Below are 16,037 nucleotides of genomic sequence, written 5' to 3' on the forward strand. Positions count from 1 at the left end.
ACATAAATCAGAGCAAAGCGTATGTCGTTTTTGAAGAAAAAATTCTTGAGATTACGTCCATTGAAATATCGATGTTCAAACATCCCTGGTTCGGTGCAATAAAAAAAATAACAATAATAATAAATTATTCAAATGCTCCAATATTTAACAAATAAATTAAGAAGAAACAACCTATGAGAACACATACAGGATGTTTTTTGTGAAATTAATTATCATATATTAAAAAATAATTAAATAAGGTACAGATATTTCTATGTAATCGTGTCCTCTTCAAGTGTGAACATCTAAACATACATAGACATACATAGTAAATAAAAGCATTCTAATAAAATAAAATAAAATTGTCAACGGTAAAAAGTTATCAGAAGTGAAAAAACATCGTTAAACTGTAAAGACTACTATCTTCGTCTGTCGTATTTTGATACTCAACTGATATGGAAGTCACTATAATAAAATTAATTACTCAACTGATACGGAAGTTACTATAATAAAATTTAGTAAAATAAAAACTTTAGTTCAATATCAGTAATCATAAAAGTAATTAAGTTAAAATAATATTTTTTTGACTTACTTGAGAACAGATTAACGATGTTCTATACAAATTAATCAGTAAATGTTGAACATAAAATTACGAATGAGAGATCAAAACAAAGAATTGTTCATAACAAGTTAAAATTCGGAAATATGGAAGTGGCATCTACACGCAAACAAGATCATTATAAAGTGGATCTAATAAATCAATATCACTTTGTATGCCATTTCTTTGCTTTTTTATGTGAATTGCTTCTAAGATAAGTCGTCTATTAAGAATCTTTTTCTTCATCTAAAATTTGAACATCATCCCAATCAAAATCATGATTAAACTCCAACCTATGTTCTATGACAACAAAATTCTGTTCCGAAAAACATCCTGTGCGTCCACTCATGGACTATTTCTCCTTAAAAAAAGTAACATCGAAGTGGTTACACGGAGCCCACCCGACGCGATCGAGAGTCATCCAGTCGCCGCGGCATTCTGGCTCACAGCCAGCTGACTTCGCAAGAATACACCACCGATCGATCTGAGCCTCGCGTACGTAGATACACCCACACGCGGGCGAGTGAGAGCCGCGATGCCTGCCTACCACACGTGCAACGACCTCGTGAACTTGAACTTGCGCCGGTCTCGCTCGTCTCGGCGCGGCTCAGCTCGAATCGTTGTTCGCCGAAACGTTGTTGTAGGCAGCGCGAAAAGAAAAGGGTCCGCCCGACCGACCTGCATTCGAGCGACCGAGCGACGAAGGAAAGAAAGAGAGAACGCATGACCGCGACGACAGTACTACACGGGAAGTACACGCGAAAGAAGTGCGTTCTATTCGCGGAAGGGGACAAGTTGGGAACGCATGATGATGTTAATCGCTACCAGGAAACGGCGGGGAACGTAGCTCGCAGCATCACCGCGCCGGAGAGAGTAACATATGCGTTTCCTCGCGCTTGTCGGGCCGCGAGACCGAGACCCCTGATTTGCTCGGCTCTTCTTCAGCTCCTAAACATCGAGAACGAAAACGCGAGCCGGCTAGATTTCAGATGCGCCGAGCGAGCGAGCGAGCATACGCGCGGGCGAATCTTTATGCCGCCATATGGCGGCGACGGCGGCCTCTTCTCTCTGTGTTCTCCCGCCGGTTTTATACTCCCGTCAGACAAGTGCAGGCTGTTGTGAATGCGATTACGTGCTGCTCGCATAAACGCGATGCCGTCGTGGCCACTGCCACAGCAACGACCGACCGGTAGCTACCGTCGCTCGTTCAGATCGCTCGCCAAATTGTCTGTCGACCATTTCAAGTCGTTTAATTCTGTACCTTCAAAGAATCAACGTAATCGAATGTTCCTCTCAATAGCAATAAAAGAATCAATATAATGATACTCGATTATAGCCCTCTGAATGCAACACGGCAGTTCGTTGAGAACAAAGAACTAAAAGAGAAAGAGATCGTGTGGGACGCGAACTGTACTTAAATCTAATCCTTTTGCTGTTAATTTAAATTAAAATCTTGGAAACATTTACGAATGCATTTGATAAATTTCTAATCATAGAAAATTTCTATTTTTCGAAGTTTCTTAATTTATAAATGGAGATGAAAATAATAAAATGTATCATCCCGTATTAAATGTATATTTTTAACATTTTATTCTAATCTTTATTATTAAAATTTTCACAAAATTAAGAGAAAACAATAAATTTGATCGCTTGTAAAAATTTCCGTAAAAAGACTGACTTTATCACAGAATCTATTATACGTGACTGCAAGAACGCACGCGGTGACTATAGTATTCGCATATCGCTTCTCAGCAGAAGAGATCTCTGAGCTGCGGTATCGACGATCGACAATACCAAACGGCAACGCAAGCTCATTCTTGGTGCATCAGCTCAACCGGAGGACGAGGTAACTCGGTATGCGGGTCACCCCGTTCGCCAGTGCGCATATCGCGAGATGCATTGTCTGATCAGATAGCGAGTTTATGTTATCTCGCGGCTGCTACCGCATAACTCTTGCGTTGACCGCCTTATACTGTTTTTCTCGAATTCGTTTGTGCGCGCTTTTATCTATACAGGGTGGATACTATATAAAGCTCGGTTCCACCAATATAAGTTTATTCATAATCGATTCGATTTATTTTTTCTTCTAATTCTAAAAATTAGAAAAAGATAAACAGTAAGTTAAATCGAGATTAAAATTAATCTTATATTGGTGGAATCGGAATGGAGAGATCTAAGGACTCTAAAAGATTTGAAGGGATGATTCTTCACACAATTCAGGACAAAAATTTCATGTCTGAAACGGCTTAGTTTCAAACATACAAAGAGTGTTAGGAAAAAATTTTCTTTTCTAAAAATCACTCAAATTATTTTGATGAAAAATGTTTCATTAATAAATATACAAGATTTCATCAAAATAACTCGAGTGATTTTCAAAAGTCATTTTTTGGAAATTTTTTTCTTCAATTTTAATGTCTTTGAAAATTGGCCGTTCGGACATATAATCATATGAAGTTTTTAAATTTTGTATGAAGAATCCCTTCATATCTTTTAAAATATACCTTTTTTAGAGTTACCGACCTGTACTCTATATAGTTTTATTAAACTATCAGAAATTCGAAATAAACATGTTTTGTCTAAAAATAAATATCTTTAATTTTAAATCCATCAAAATAAAAAAAGACGAAGTTAGGAAGAACGTTAAAAATAAATCTGGCGATAATTATGAATTACAAGAAAGTAATTCGTTGGATAAAATATAAATAAAATCATCTAGAATAAAAATTTAACGTTTCTTCTATGCATAATTCTTAGATATATGTAAAGGATAAGAAAATAATCACAAAGTAGAATGTAAAGTGCTAAATGGTTCGCAACCATCTCCAGTATGTGTGTCTCCCGATAAGTTGTTAAGTCTACGTCACGTTACATACGCTTTCGTGGTACGGCGTCAATGAGTATACAACGTGAGTACTTATACCCTTAGTCGCGACAGACGATCGCCTTTCTCAGAATTAGATAAGTCTCTTTATTGGTGATCAGATCACTGCAACAGCAGCAGCAACAGCAGCAGGAGCAGCGACGGCGGCGGCAGCAAGTTCAAGGTTGACTGGGTAAAAATAACCGGACTCTCTCGTCGGAGAACGAGCTGCTTCTCCTGGTGTTTCTGTTGATTATGCTTAATCGAAAACGTACTGTTTGTCACTTATCGCTAAAACATTTCGAAACTTACTCTATCAAATTCTCGAATAAAGATGTATATGTTTTAAAAGCAATCAGACAAATAGATATTTTTATTAACATCTCCGTGTTGTATTTAAATATTTTTATTAAAAAATTTTAAAAAGCTTCATATTTGCTACTTAAATTTCAATTTTTTTATTAATCCAATTTATTATTTTTTTTTAAGGATCATACATAATTTTTTTAAACCATTCTTTTCTATTAATTTTTTTGTCTGTGAAGTTTATCACCAAATCATTGATTGGTAAATAGAAAAAATAAGATTTAATAAAAATTATTTTAAAGATATCTTTTAATATGCAAATTTGCTTTAAAAATGCAAAGGAAATAAATGTAATTGCAATAAGTTTTAAAAAACATCTATTAGTTCGCAATAACTAAGAGGAAAATATGATCCACAAAAACCAGATAATTAGCAACGTAAGACACGACTCACGCTTCGAACGAAATCGTGATGTCGATAATGGATATTGGAATTTGTCGTGGCAAGAAACGAGTACATACTGCCATAGAGGTGCCATAACGGTGCCCGTTGTCGCTCATGGCTTTCGTGAAAAACGTACCTGCCTGAACACACCTCGTTTAGAAAAAGAGTAGTACTCGAGATGACTCGGGCGACCTTAGTCGTGCACCTAAGAGAAATACCGTACTGCACGCGGACCTTCGACGATGAAGATATAACGAGGTCGAGCGTGTCAACGACTCTATCATATGATGAGAATCCTTTCCATATACCTCGCAAGCCTAAATCTCGCGAACTAGGTAAAGAGTACGCAAGACACGTTTAATCTAGAAAAGTCTGACGTGCTGGACCTCGTTTTCGTAGTCGTCACAGCCTGACAAAAATTATATCCTGCCGAGTAGAATAAATTGTTTATTAGTAATATATTAATTAGACGTAATAATGAGCTCTGTCTCTGTTTACAATTAAAGATCAAAAACTTGTAACTGTTAAACTTAAATCTGAAAAAGAACAAAGTTGTAAGGAATTCTAAGGAAGAAGTAAGGAAGAATACTGTTAAGTAACACACATCTGGTAATAAATAATTAAACCTAGTAATTAACAATTAATTTACTAAAAATGCAAACAGGATCTGTAAAGCAAGATTTAATATGGATAGATTTTGAGATTTAATAAATAGAGAATATTATATACTATTAAATATTATATAATTATAATCGTTATAATACTATATAATTATAATAATTAATAAGGTACATAATGTAATAACACTAGTCTCAACTTTTTATTGAATATTCAAAGTGGTAACACTATTAGTAGCGACATTTCTCATAATATGTAATAAACGATTAGCCTAAAACTTCTGCTTTCGTAGCGTCATCCTCATAGTTTTGTCATCATCATTATCATCGTCGTCATCATCATATCGCATTATCAGCAAACTTCTCCTCAGACGAAATACAAATGAATCGCGTGTTCTTTTGCTTCGTCACATAATAATACATGTACATAGATTAGAGATATTGCAAAAATCTAGCATAAAATCAGTGACGGGTGTATTTATATATGTATAATTATATATAAATGTGTTTAATTATATATAATTATATATATATATATATATATATATATATATATATATACTATATACAATATGAATATAGGTACACTTACGGTGTAAGAGTTATCTCGGAAGCGGAGGGCGTTGAGAGAACGTATAATCGCGGGATATCGCTAGTCAACGTCCGAGATAAATCAGTACTAAAAATGACGACGTCTATCTTATATCAAACGTCTACCTATATTTCTCAGACGTTTCACAACCTCTCTCTTTCTCTCAAGCACGGGCTAACGTGAACTCGATCGCGCGTTAGCCGATCAGACGAGTTAGCTGGCGACTACTCGCAAGATCGACATATGCAATTTCAAAGTTGAAAGACCGGAGTGAGTGAAGATATGCTATATCAAAACAATGAAAATAGATTATGATGCTCGGGGACGGATAGTTTTATTGAGGTGGCTTATTCGTGGGTAGAGTGTCTATTGCACTACTATACTAACTATTGCAGAAGAAAATTATTGCGATATTGTAAATATACTGTGATATGCCCAGAGTACAATTGCAAACTATGATAAACCCTGATTATTATCCTGTACTAAGCTAAGAGGGTGTTTTGTGAATTATCGCTAAACACTTTCCTCAAAAACCGACAATCGATCAGAGCACGAATTGCATTTTCGAAATAATAATTCGAATTTCAATATCTTATATTCTCTCTCATTTTCGACAATGATAATTATAATGCTATTTTTTTAATATAATATAATATAATTTTTAATATAATAGCTAATATTCATTCAGTCTTTGAATGTATGTAACAGACTGAATTTTTCACGAAAGCGAAGTTTTTGTTTAATAAACTTGATAAAACTTAAAGCACTTTAAAATAGTGATAGACTAACTAACTCAACTGTGATTTACATTTGATTTTAATCATAAAAAATATCTCTAAAAAATAGCTGTCGGTTTAAGAAAATGAGTGTTTCTCGAGCATTCCTATTATGTATTTGTGACTACAAGGTGCATTCGCGCAATCGATTTCGCTCGCCCATCGCACTCTTTTCTCAACGCAAACGTCTCTTATCCCAAATGTCAGATTAATTATCGGTCACTTATGGTGACCGAACACGCGCATTAAAAAGGCTACGAAAGGCTATACTTAAAAATTAATGAAACACAATGACAGTGTACATCGTCGGTGCTTCGAGTGGGCTTCGCCAAACTCCATCAATACGCATTTTCTCTTGCTGTGGAGGTTCGAATAAAAAATTGAGCTAAAAACAGCAACGAGGGGGGAGGGGGAAGGTGACAGGGAAAAAGAAAAAGATATCAAAGCAAACGGACACGCCGAAAGACGAGAGATATGAATAACTTTACGGGTGCGAAACTCGCGTCTTTCTCTCCATTTTCTCTTTCTTTATTCTTTCAACGTGCCGATCCTGGATCTGGTGAAACATCGTTGATGAATGCTATTTCATTATCTTCTGACGACATTAAGAAGTACGTATATACTTAAATAAGATCTCAACGCGTTTTATAGAAAGCAAGAAAAAGGCGGGATCTCGGGAATTCGTGCGATTTTCCTCAAGTATATGATATTAAATCCATAAATAGAATCCTTGTACATAAATTTTTTTTTTTCAATAGAAAGAAAATTTCTCACAATAGAAATATTTTAATATGCTTCTTACATGCCCTTAAAATACCGCTGAACAGACACCCTTAGTCGACAGGACTTTCTTCTGATCAGAACGGCGTGGTTTGTCAAGCGGAACATCACGGTGTGACGAAAGGATTCTGCCCGGGTGGTATAGTGGGTGGGCACTTCTTCTACTTACCGATTCGATTTAATTCGCAGGAATTCCAACGAGACTTCGGACAGCATCGAGATTTATCGTAGATACGGTCTTTAGTATGTCGAGCGTTCTTTTTTCCCTTTCCACTGACTGTCCTTCTCCGTTAATCTAATTGCTATTTTCTCCTCCTCTTTCTCTCTTTATTCTCCCCCCCCCCCCTCTTTCTCTCTTTTTTCTCTCTCTCACACATTCTCACACACGCATACTCTTTAATATACTAAGGAGCATTAAGTAACTATCTTATCTCTGTCGAAAAATAGGACATCGTGTTCGCTACTCGATCATCGGTCCCGCAGTTCCTTGCTAGTCGCGCGTTTGCCTCGACTACTCTGTGCGCTTCCGAAAGATAAACTTTCTCCCGAAAGATAAATTCGTATACATATCTGGTAAAATCGAGTAATATTAAAAACATCGGCGAAGAAAACATCGACATTTGCGCGGAAGTCGCGTTCGCGCTTTCGAGAATTTGTAAGAATGAAGCGATCTCAATATCTCTATTTGACTCCATGCCATGCGAATTATTTTGCGAATCTTACTTCGCACTCACAATAATCATCTTAATTGCACTTCGCAATGACGTAGCCGAACATAATCATCGCTAAATCGACGTCAATCAAAAATCTCGTCGATACATATAATTCCGACACGGAATGTTTATAATAGCGATCGTAGCTAACATCTGTAGAATACCTTCCTCCGCTTATTGGTAAAAGCTAGTCTTTGATATTATAAAGAACACCATACGGTTATGCAATCGTGCATCTCATGGAATAAAATTCGCTTTCTCTCCTTAAGTTAGTTCCTAGTCTTAAGCCAATGAACCATATAGATGTCAATATATATGCTATATAAGCGAGTACGCAAGCAATGAAAAGGACATCTCGGACATGATGTACGTTTACTTCAAGATGATCATAAAGAGGATTTTTAAAAATCAAGAATTAATGTACAAAATATATTCTCCACGACGAACATTAGCAATTTCGTTTAAAATTATAATATCAATAATCAATTTTGTTTGAAAATATTGATATGTATAATAAAAATTGAATATAATTTGCACACGTGCATTTATATGCAGATCGACATTGATTTTCAAAAATGATTTTGATCATTTCTAACATTTCCTGAGAGTAATTGTTATTCGACGACGATCGAGCATACGATCAACAATCACGTTACACATCGATTGTCATTTCAATCTTGTCAATATCTCAGATGACGCATTCGTTGGAAACGAATCGTTAATAATTCACTTTATGGCAGCTTAAAGGTAATGATGTTAATGACTTTAGCGTTAAGAAAACGAAGAGAGAATCGGCTCCTGTGGAAAATGTCACGGCAGATTCGCGCGGAACGATGACGCGAACGTCGTCACATCTCAAACTACACACCGTACATATGATATAAAAGTTTTAATAATGTCTCACACGAGAACAAAGTAAATATTGGCAAACAAAATTATACAAAATGGTTATACAGCCGCAATAGGCGGTTATCGATAAAAACAATCTACAAACAGTGACAGCACTTCAAGATAGTAAAGCTCTATTTTTACCGTTTTCTTCGCTTTTTCTTCGAAACAATCATGTCCCTGTCGGTTGTCTCTCGATTTTACTTCGGTGTATGCCATGGCTGTGAAACGTTCTGGATTCAACGTGTCTTTCGGACCGCCCCGTTATACGGTCCCCCGTGTGAAAAGACTCTCTTCGGGATTTTTATCTCTGCACGTTCGAGAGATACACGGAACAGTTAGGGGTACAAGGTAGGTAGTGTCACGCTCATTCTCGAGGAGCCTTCGAATAGCTCGCGTTTCCGACAAGCGAAACGGCAAGCGACAGGCTCCGAGCCTGTTTCTTTCTCCGTCATTCGTACCGTACTTCATTCGCAATTTTACGCGATCGCGCGCGCTTAGCTTTTTCTTCAGCTAAAACTTGCTTCTGTTCATCGCACTTCGCGGTTTCTCCGTAATTGGATTTTTTAAAAATTTAGGAAAAAAAAGCACCGTCGGGAGACAATCTGAATATCCAACCTGCGATAGACTTACGCAATAACAATGTCGTGCGCGCATAATCGACGGTCAATCAACCATGAAAGAGATCCATAATGAAGATTCGTCAGCAATGACGAAGCGGTTTTTTTTTCTTTTTCTACTTCTTCTCTCGTTGCATTTGGTCTTGTTTGACGTTTGGTCGGGCTCGTGCGGCAGGAACACAGGAGATTTCTCGTCAAGTGAGACTCGGAGTTTCGTCGCGATCACGTCATGTCATCTCAGCCGAGTCCAGCCCATTGCATGAAATCGGGAACTTCCCTCACGGGCACGTCCCTGGCCAGAGCCTTCACCCTGAGGTTCCGGTCCTCTGTGAGCAGAACTACCTCCCGTCTCAAACGTCTCGGCTGTCCCTCTTCTGTTAAGGCAAAGGTCGTATCCCAATTTTTTTTATTAAGTTCTCTTACGTAGAATCTCCCGCTACTAATTCATTTATTCTTGTCTCGAAAGTCTTTGATAAAAATTAGCAAAATATTGCCTTTAAATAATCCTCAGTAATGTTATAAGAAAAAAAATTTTCATCTGAATATATTCTTTAATAAATCTAGGAAAGACTATTCTTTCCTGACTAATTTAGAATCCAGTATAGAAAAAAAGTATTTTCTTCTATAAAAAGTTTAAAATAGCATCGAATATATGACACATTTAATCATGAAACATGGGTGTATTAAGGATCTTTCTTCAGAAGAAATTTTTATCAATTCTATCATCACATAAACAGCAATTTTTGTGTTAATAAATGGCTTTTTAAAATATTTTAAAGCTTAGAAGATTTCTTTCTCGTTCCTTCTCGTTCTGATTATTTTGAATGGGAAAACAGTGTTCACTAAAATTTTGTAAAAAATTTTCTGAGAATTCTCGGATTTTCCAAATATTTTCAAAGTTTCAAGATGAAAAATTCTTTACCAATTTAAAAATAAGTTTTTTGAATCGGTTTGCAAGTAACGCAAACAAATTTATAAATTATAAATTAGTGGAAGGGATTCCACAAGACTACATCTATTATTTTCTACAAAAGTAAAGTCACAAAATAGTACAGTATAGGGAAGAGGCTCACTACAATAAACTCTCAGTGAGCTACTCTCTTTTGCTGAGTGTTATCTTCTACTATCACTTTAATTTTTACTACTACACTTTAATGCGATATAAACTTCATATCTACCTGCGTTTGCTTGATCTTTGTTGCTTCTGCAAAGACTGAGGCACGTAGTCAATATTCTATCGTCATTTCGTGTCAATCCATCCTAGAACAGAAGATGTTAAAAATTCTGAATATGCTGGATATAACTCAGTAAATAATCACATTTAAATATAGTAGCAAATAGCTTAACGGAGAACCGATCACAGAAATTGGCATTAAAAAACAAAGTCTATTATTCAATCACGAAAAATGCTAGCGAAATAATAAGGCAACAAATCGCAAATAGTACAGAAAATATTTCGCACGTACACTACGTGGGTGTTCTCGGCTCGTTATCATAACATTCGCGCTTCAATGAACACCGTGCCTACTTTTCTTTGCTACCATTGGTCTTGGGAACGACTGATTTGTACTATACCGTGGCTACTTTCTGCGTGTAATTGTTAGAATCTTATCAACTGAATGTCACAATCGATTCGTTTTATCATGTCACTTGTCGTTGCACGCTGCAGGTATTTAGATATGAAATCGCAATGAAAATAATGATTCCTTAATAATTTACATATTCGGTATCGTAAATCGGTTATCAGAACAGGTTTTCTAATCGCCATATAATATTCGGAATTGCATTTTCTTCTTATAAAATGTAAAACATATTGATGTGACAGTTGAAATTAAAAACGAAAAAAAGTATTAAATTCAAAGATAATAGAACATAAATAATTAATTCTTCTTAGATTAAAGGAAAAAAGTAAGACGAGGAAGAAGGAAATTGTACAACACATCGATTTCATTTCCGACTCGCAATAACTTCAAAAATCTTATTCTAAGATTTTTAAATAAAAGAAAAGAACAAAGAATTGTTCATCAGAAGTCCTTCATCTCGCGATCGATGCAACTTTGGCTTCTAAATACCTCAGCATGCTGAATACAGTTATTTAAGAGGCGAATGTAAGCGTATCGAATGATCGAGGTCTGTCCAGTTTCTTACTTACCTTGTCGACATCTTCTTCCACCGTAAAAGTGCTGGATGTAAGAACGGTGCCTCTAGTGGTTAAACATCGAATCGCAGGATTTCGACTTCTCGCGAAGGCCAATGCCGCCTTGGCGCTCTCGGCGACTCGCACCACATGCTCAGGATTCAGAGTCGCTCTCGACGCTGGAGGACAATCTCTCGCATCGGCGCCTCGAGCTAGACCTTCGAGTTCATTTAGTACTGTAACAAAAAACATTTCCACTCGTTAAGCACGCGTGAAAGGGACGTGTCGAAATTTACGTCGCGTGCACGAGAATACACAAAGGAATCAAGATTAATCTCTTCGAATTGATTATATAAATGTAAAAAAAGTGTGTATCTTAATTTAATCCTTATAAAAGAGAAGAAAAGGAATTATGTACACACACACACAAAAAATTAATTTACTTATTATAAGACATTATAAGAATCATTATAATTCATGATAATATACTGCTCTATAAGGCTTTAATATTGCACGTGAAAAGATAACAGTTTATATTAAAAATAGCAAAATTTTAGGAAATTTTAGGAAGGTGTAGAAATAATAAGCATAGAAAAGAGTCTCTCAATTTCATTCGTATGATTTATCAATGCTCGATGATATTCAAAAGGATTCGAAGATTTTTTCATAGACTTTTCTATTTTTAGTGTCAACCTCTACTCGCTACTCTCTTTTATATTTCAAACTTTTTCAAATAAGATACAATAACTTAAATTAAAATCTATTTATAAAATCCAAAGATTCAAAAGAAAAGTCTTGTGACTACTACTATCACGTTGCCTACGCGACATGTTCATTCGACGAGATCGATCTCGTCTTCATGGGATTGAGGAAAACAGGATGGTGACATGCTGTTAAAGCAAAAGACCATCACAGCTGCGTTCAAAAGCCACTCTCCCCAACGATCGGCGACTGTACTGACATCGCCCACGTATAAAATGTAGCCAGGAGGCAACCCGCGGTACGCCGCTGCCATCGAGCTCCATCGCGAGCGTTTCAAGCCACATACATGCATTCATGTATGAGCCGTGAGAACCTAACTGTGAACGCTCACCGTTGCTCGCCATCCAAGAGCCAGACGGGCTCGTGGTCGGCCGACTGGCCGACGAGGTCAAAGGGCAGCACGTCGGCCGATTTTGCATGAAGGCGCACTTTCGTTTTTCGACCCCACGACCCGCACGGATGACAAAAAGGAAAAGGAGAAACGTACAAAGCAAACAAGTAACAAGATTAAAAAAACAATTTTTTACTAAACGGTAAAGGTTCGATCTGATTATAAACTTTGTTACAATTTTTAATATATTCGTAAACCAAAAAGATTTTTTCTTAATTGACAATTCTTATATTTAATTGATTTATTGTCTTTAGAAATTAATTTGATTAACTGACTTTTTTAACAGAATTTACAGAATCTTTAAAATAAAATAGAAAAATTTTTTTTTAATTTCTATCAAAAGATGATATGATAAATTCAAAACAATTTCGTTTCGCAGCTTATTTGTCATTTTCAATTTTTTATTTTCCCTGTCTACAGACAGACGCATTTTTTTCAGAGGAAAAGAAGAAGTAGATTATCATGAATGCTGTGAGAGAGCTTTATCAACTTTATTCGCCACAGATTGCCGCGCGAGAGCACACAGAGAAGCAATCTACGGAAAATGCAAATAGGAGGTTCACCAAACTTTCCCCGACTCGATAAATTAACCGCCTGCCAGCCTTATCCTCCTTCCAGACCCGACCCTCGACGAACTGGCAAGGGCGGTCGGTAGTGAAGTTTGCGAGACAGGGTGGACGGAAATAGAAAGAATAACTGCGGAGCGAGAGAATAGGGAAAACTGCATTATTTATTACCTAGGCCTGCAGACGTCATTTATCACTGTGCGATAAATATTCTGTTGCTAAAATATCGACATGTATAATAATCAATCTTTAAATTATACGCGTGTCCAACTAAAATAAATTAAAATGCTCCATATCAGCGGATACAATTTTAAAATCCAATCTTCTACTTTCTAAACTTTGCAATCCATTTTCATAACGTTATTAAAATACTTTATGTGAATAATCTATTTCTTAAATATTCGCATATTAATTTTTAATAGATTTAATTTTATTTTTGCTATTTACTGTTTGCGTCCCTGAAGATGACTCGAATATCGAGATGAAATATTGGTTTTATTATATGTAGTTAGATTATTTATTAAATTTACATGCTAAGAATATATTATACCGTCTATTTTTGTGCACTTCTTATCGTATCAACTTCCACAGCCTTCTTTTTGAGTTCTATCATGTTTTAAAAATTCGTTCTATTAGTCCTTCTATTAGTGTTTTGCTCCACTTTCTCATAATTGTTTACTTTTAGATGAATATTTTTATATATGAAATAACGCAATAAAAAAAACCTAACAAATATAATGAGCATGACTTTACGACACTAATCGATGATTATGATAATGCTTGTCAAAATCTTCAAAGCAAAACGTTTATCCTTGTTCTATCGCAATGGCCACGATCTTACCTAATAAACCTACGTTTTGGCATTCGAAGAGCTCTTCCACTAGAGTATGAACAATACGAAATAAGACGGACAGTGAACATAAGTTTCCGCAAAATGCCATGTCTGGATTGACACCGTGAATCGATTTTGCTGAATCAACGATTAGATCAGCATTAATTGATAATAGGGATGATGATTGATGAGCCTTTCAATTTTCAGCGGCCTTGAACCTTGACACCAGCCTTGTCTTCAATTGAACGCTAAAACAAGTATGTCACATACAACTTTCACGATCACCCCAAGAAACTATCATTCTGATATTTTTCAAAATCGTTCTTCACGTTATTTGTTCCTACATATTTTATTTAATTCAATAAATTAAATTATTACAACTCTGCTAGAGAAAATATTTATCTACACGTGAAAATCGAATACGCGTTCTAAGATAAATGTTCACAAAATGAATACATCACAACTGAGATTAAATAAAGGCTTGAATAGTTAAGATGTACGCGCTCGAGGCAATAAATGCTCCAAATGTCCGTCTTGTCGTCGTAGCAATAACTCTAGACGCATTACTATTATAAAGCACCGTGAAAATGTCAGCCTTACCGTGAAAGATTGTAAATTTATCGCTGATTGCGTTTCGCTAAGTAGCGAGTGTCTATAAACTGCGACTATTAAAAAAGAACCAGTCGTTCCGTTGTGCCATGCGTCATCATTGTTGTCATCATCATCGACTGTTTGACAGAAACGAGCGTTTTGTATGCATTATCGTATTGTAAAAAACACATCAATTGGCGTGTGACATATGATTTAACAATTCTATTACTGTGATAGCTTTTTACTTAATACCTCCAATTAAATCTAATTCTTGTAAAAGAAAAAGATATTTATAAAAGAAATAATTTAAGAACCTTTATTTTAGATATTATTTTATTTTAGTTTTTTATAAAAGGAATAATTATTTTTAAAGTTTAATTGTGTATAATTATAATTTAAGAAATATAATTGCTAATCACAATGTTGAACTTAACGGGATATTTCCTCTAATTAATTAAAAATTACACATTTATATATATCTCTTCTGTATCTATTTCTTATTCTTTATGATATAATAATATATTTACCGCTATTTCCTCTCCCTATCGCATCAAATGTTTCATTAAATAATAATTAATATGCGAATAATAATTAACAGATCCTAAAGACGCAATTTAATATATCATTTGAGAATCATAAAATTTAAATTAATTACGAACTACTTGCGTATCACGCAAAGTTCCGCGTCATAACATTTTTTATGAACACAGACTCCGTCTTCTTCTCAACAAAAATTTTATTGAAAGCTATCATCAATTATAATGGTTTCTTTTTCAACATCAAATAATCCGATAATTAATTTGTGTGCACATTCCAATTCCGTTAATTCTAAAATGAAACAAATCTGTCCTGGGAATGTAAGTTCCTAAAGCTTGTTAAAAAGTTTATATACTTATTGTATACATAATTAGTGCACACTACGCGTATTAAAAAGTTCTATTAATTTTAAAATGAGATAATTCTACCTTGAAAATATAAATTTAGTTTGTAAAATAAATTCTTAATATTCAATAAGATTGGAACAAGACCGTTTATGTTAAATACATTATTTTAAATACGAAGCGCCACTATGATCTGAATGTTAAAATGTTGAACTATTATATATATATTCGTATAAATGAATTAATTTCAGAAATGATAACTCGCACGGAATGCAAAAGATCTGGGTTCAAAACTGGGTTCAAGATTCAACTTCCGGCAATATTTGTCGCATTAAATTTATTACAGTTTTTTAAATTTGGGAAATTTGAGGGGATTATTAATATTCCAGATTAATTACGTTGAAAGTTCGACAACCATATCGGTATGCAATTATCATTTCTTAGTTCAACATCTTAACATTCTTAATATTGTTTAGTTTATAAAGTCTAGTTTATAAAAAAATCAGAATTTATATAAATTATATACATAGCATAGCACATTGTATACATAGTATTGTGCATTGAAATTCTAAAATATGATAATTCTAGAAATGTAAACTTAGTTTCTAAAAAGCTAGTTTGAAAAAAATCAAAATTTATACAAATTATATATATATATATATATATATATATATATATATATATATATATATATTATATATTAT

General features: G+C 34.9%; 1 protein-coding gene across 1 annotated transcript in view; it reads right to left on the reverse strand.

Annotated features, from left to right (window-relative positions):
- Positions 1-9,410: 9,410 nt before the first annotated feature.
- The window catches only part of LOC105624640 (telomerase-binding protein EST1A), a 111,645-nt gene continuing 105,018 nt past the window's right edge, over positions 9,411-16,037 (reverse strand). The window contains 3 exon segments of the mRNA XM_012205997.1: positions 9,411-9,547; positions 10,352-10,433; positions 11,326-11,546. Coding sequence (XP_012061387.1) covers positions 9,411-9,547; positions 10,352-10,433; positions 11,326-11,546 — 440 coding nt within the window.

The sequence above is a fragment of the Atta cephalotes genome (genome assembly GCF_000143395.1).
Source record: "Atta cephalotes unplaced genomic scaffold scaffold00084, whole genome shotgun sequence".
Classification (NCBI taxonomy): domain Eukaryota; kingdom Metazoa; phylum Arthropoda; class Insecta; order Hymenoptera; family Formicidae; genus Atta; species Atta cephalotes.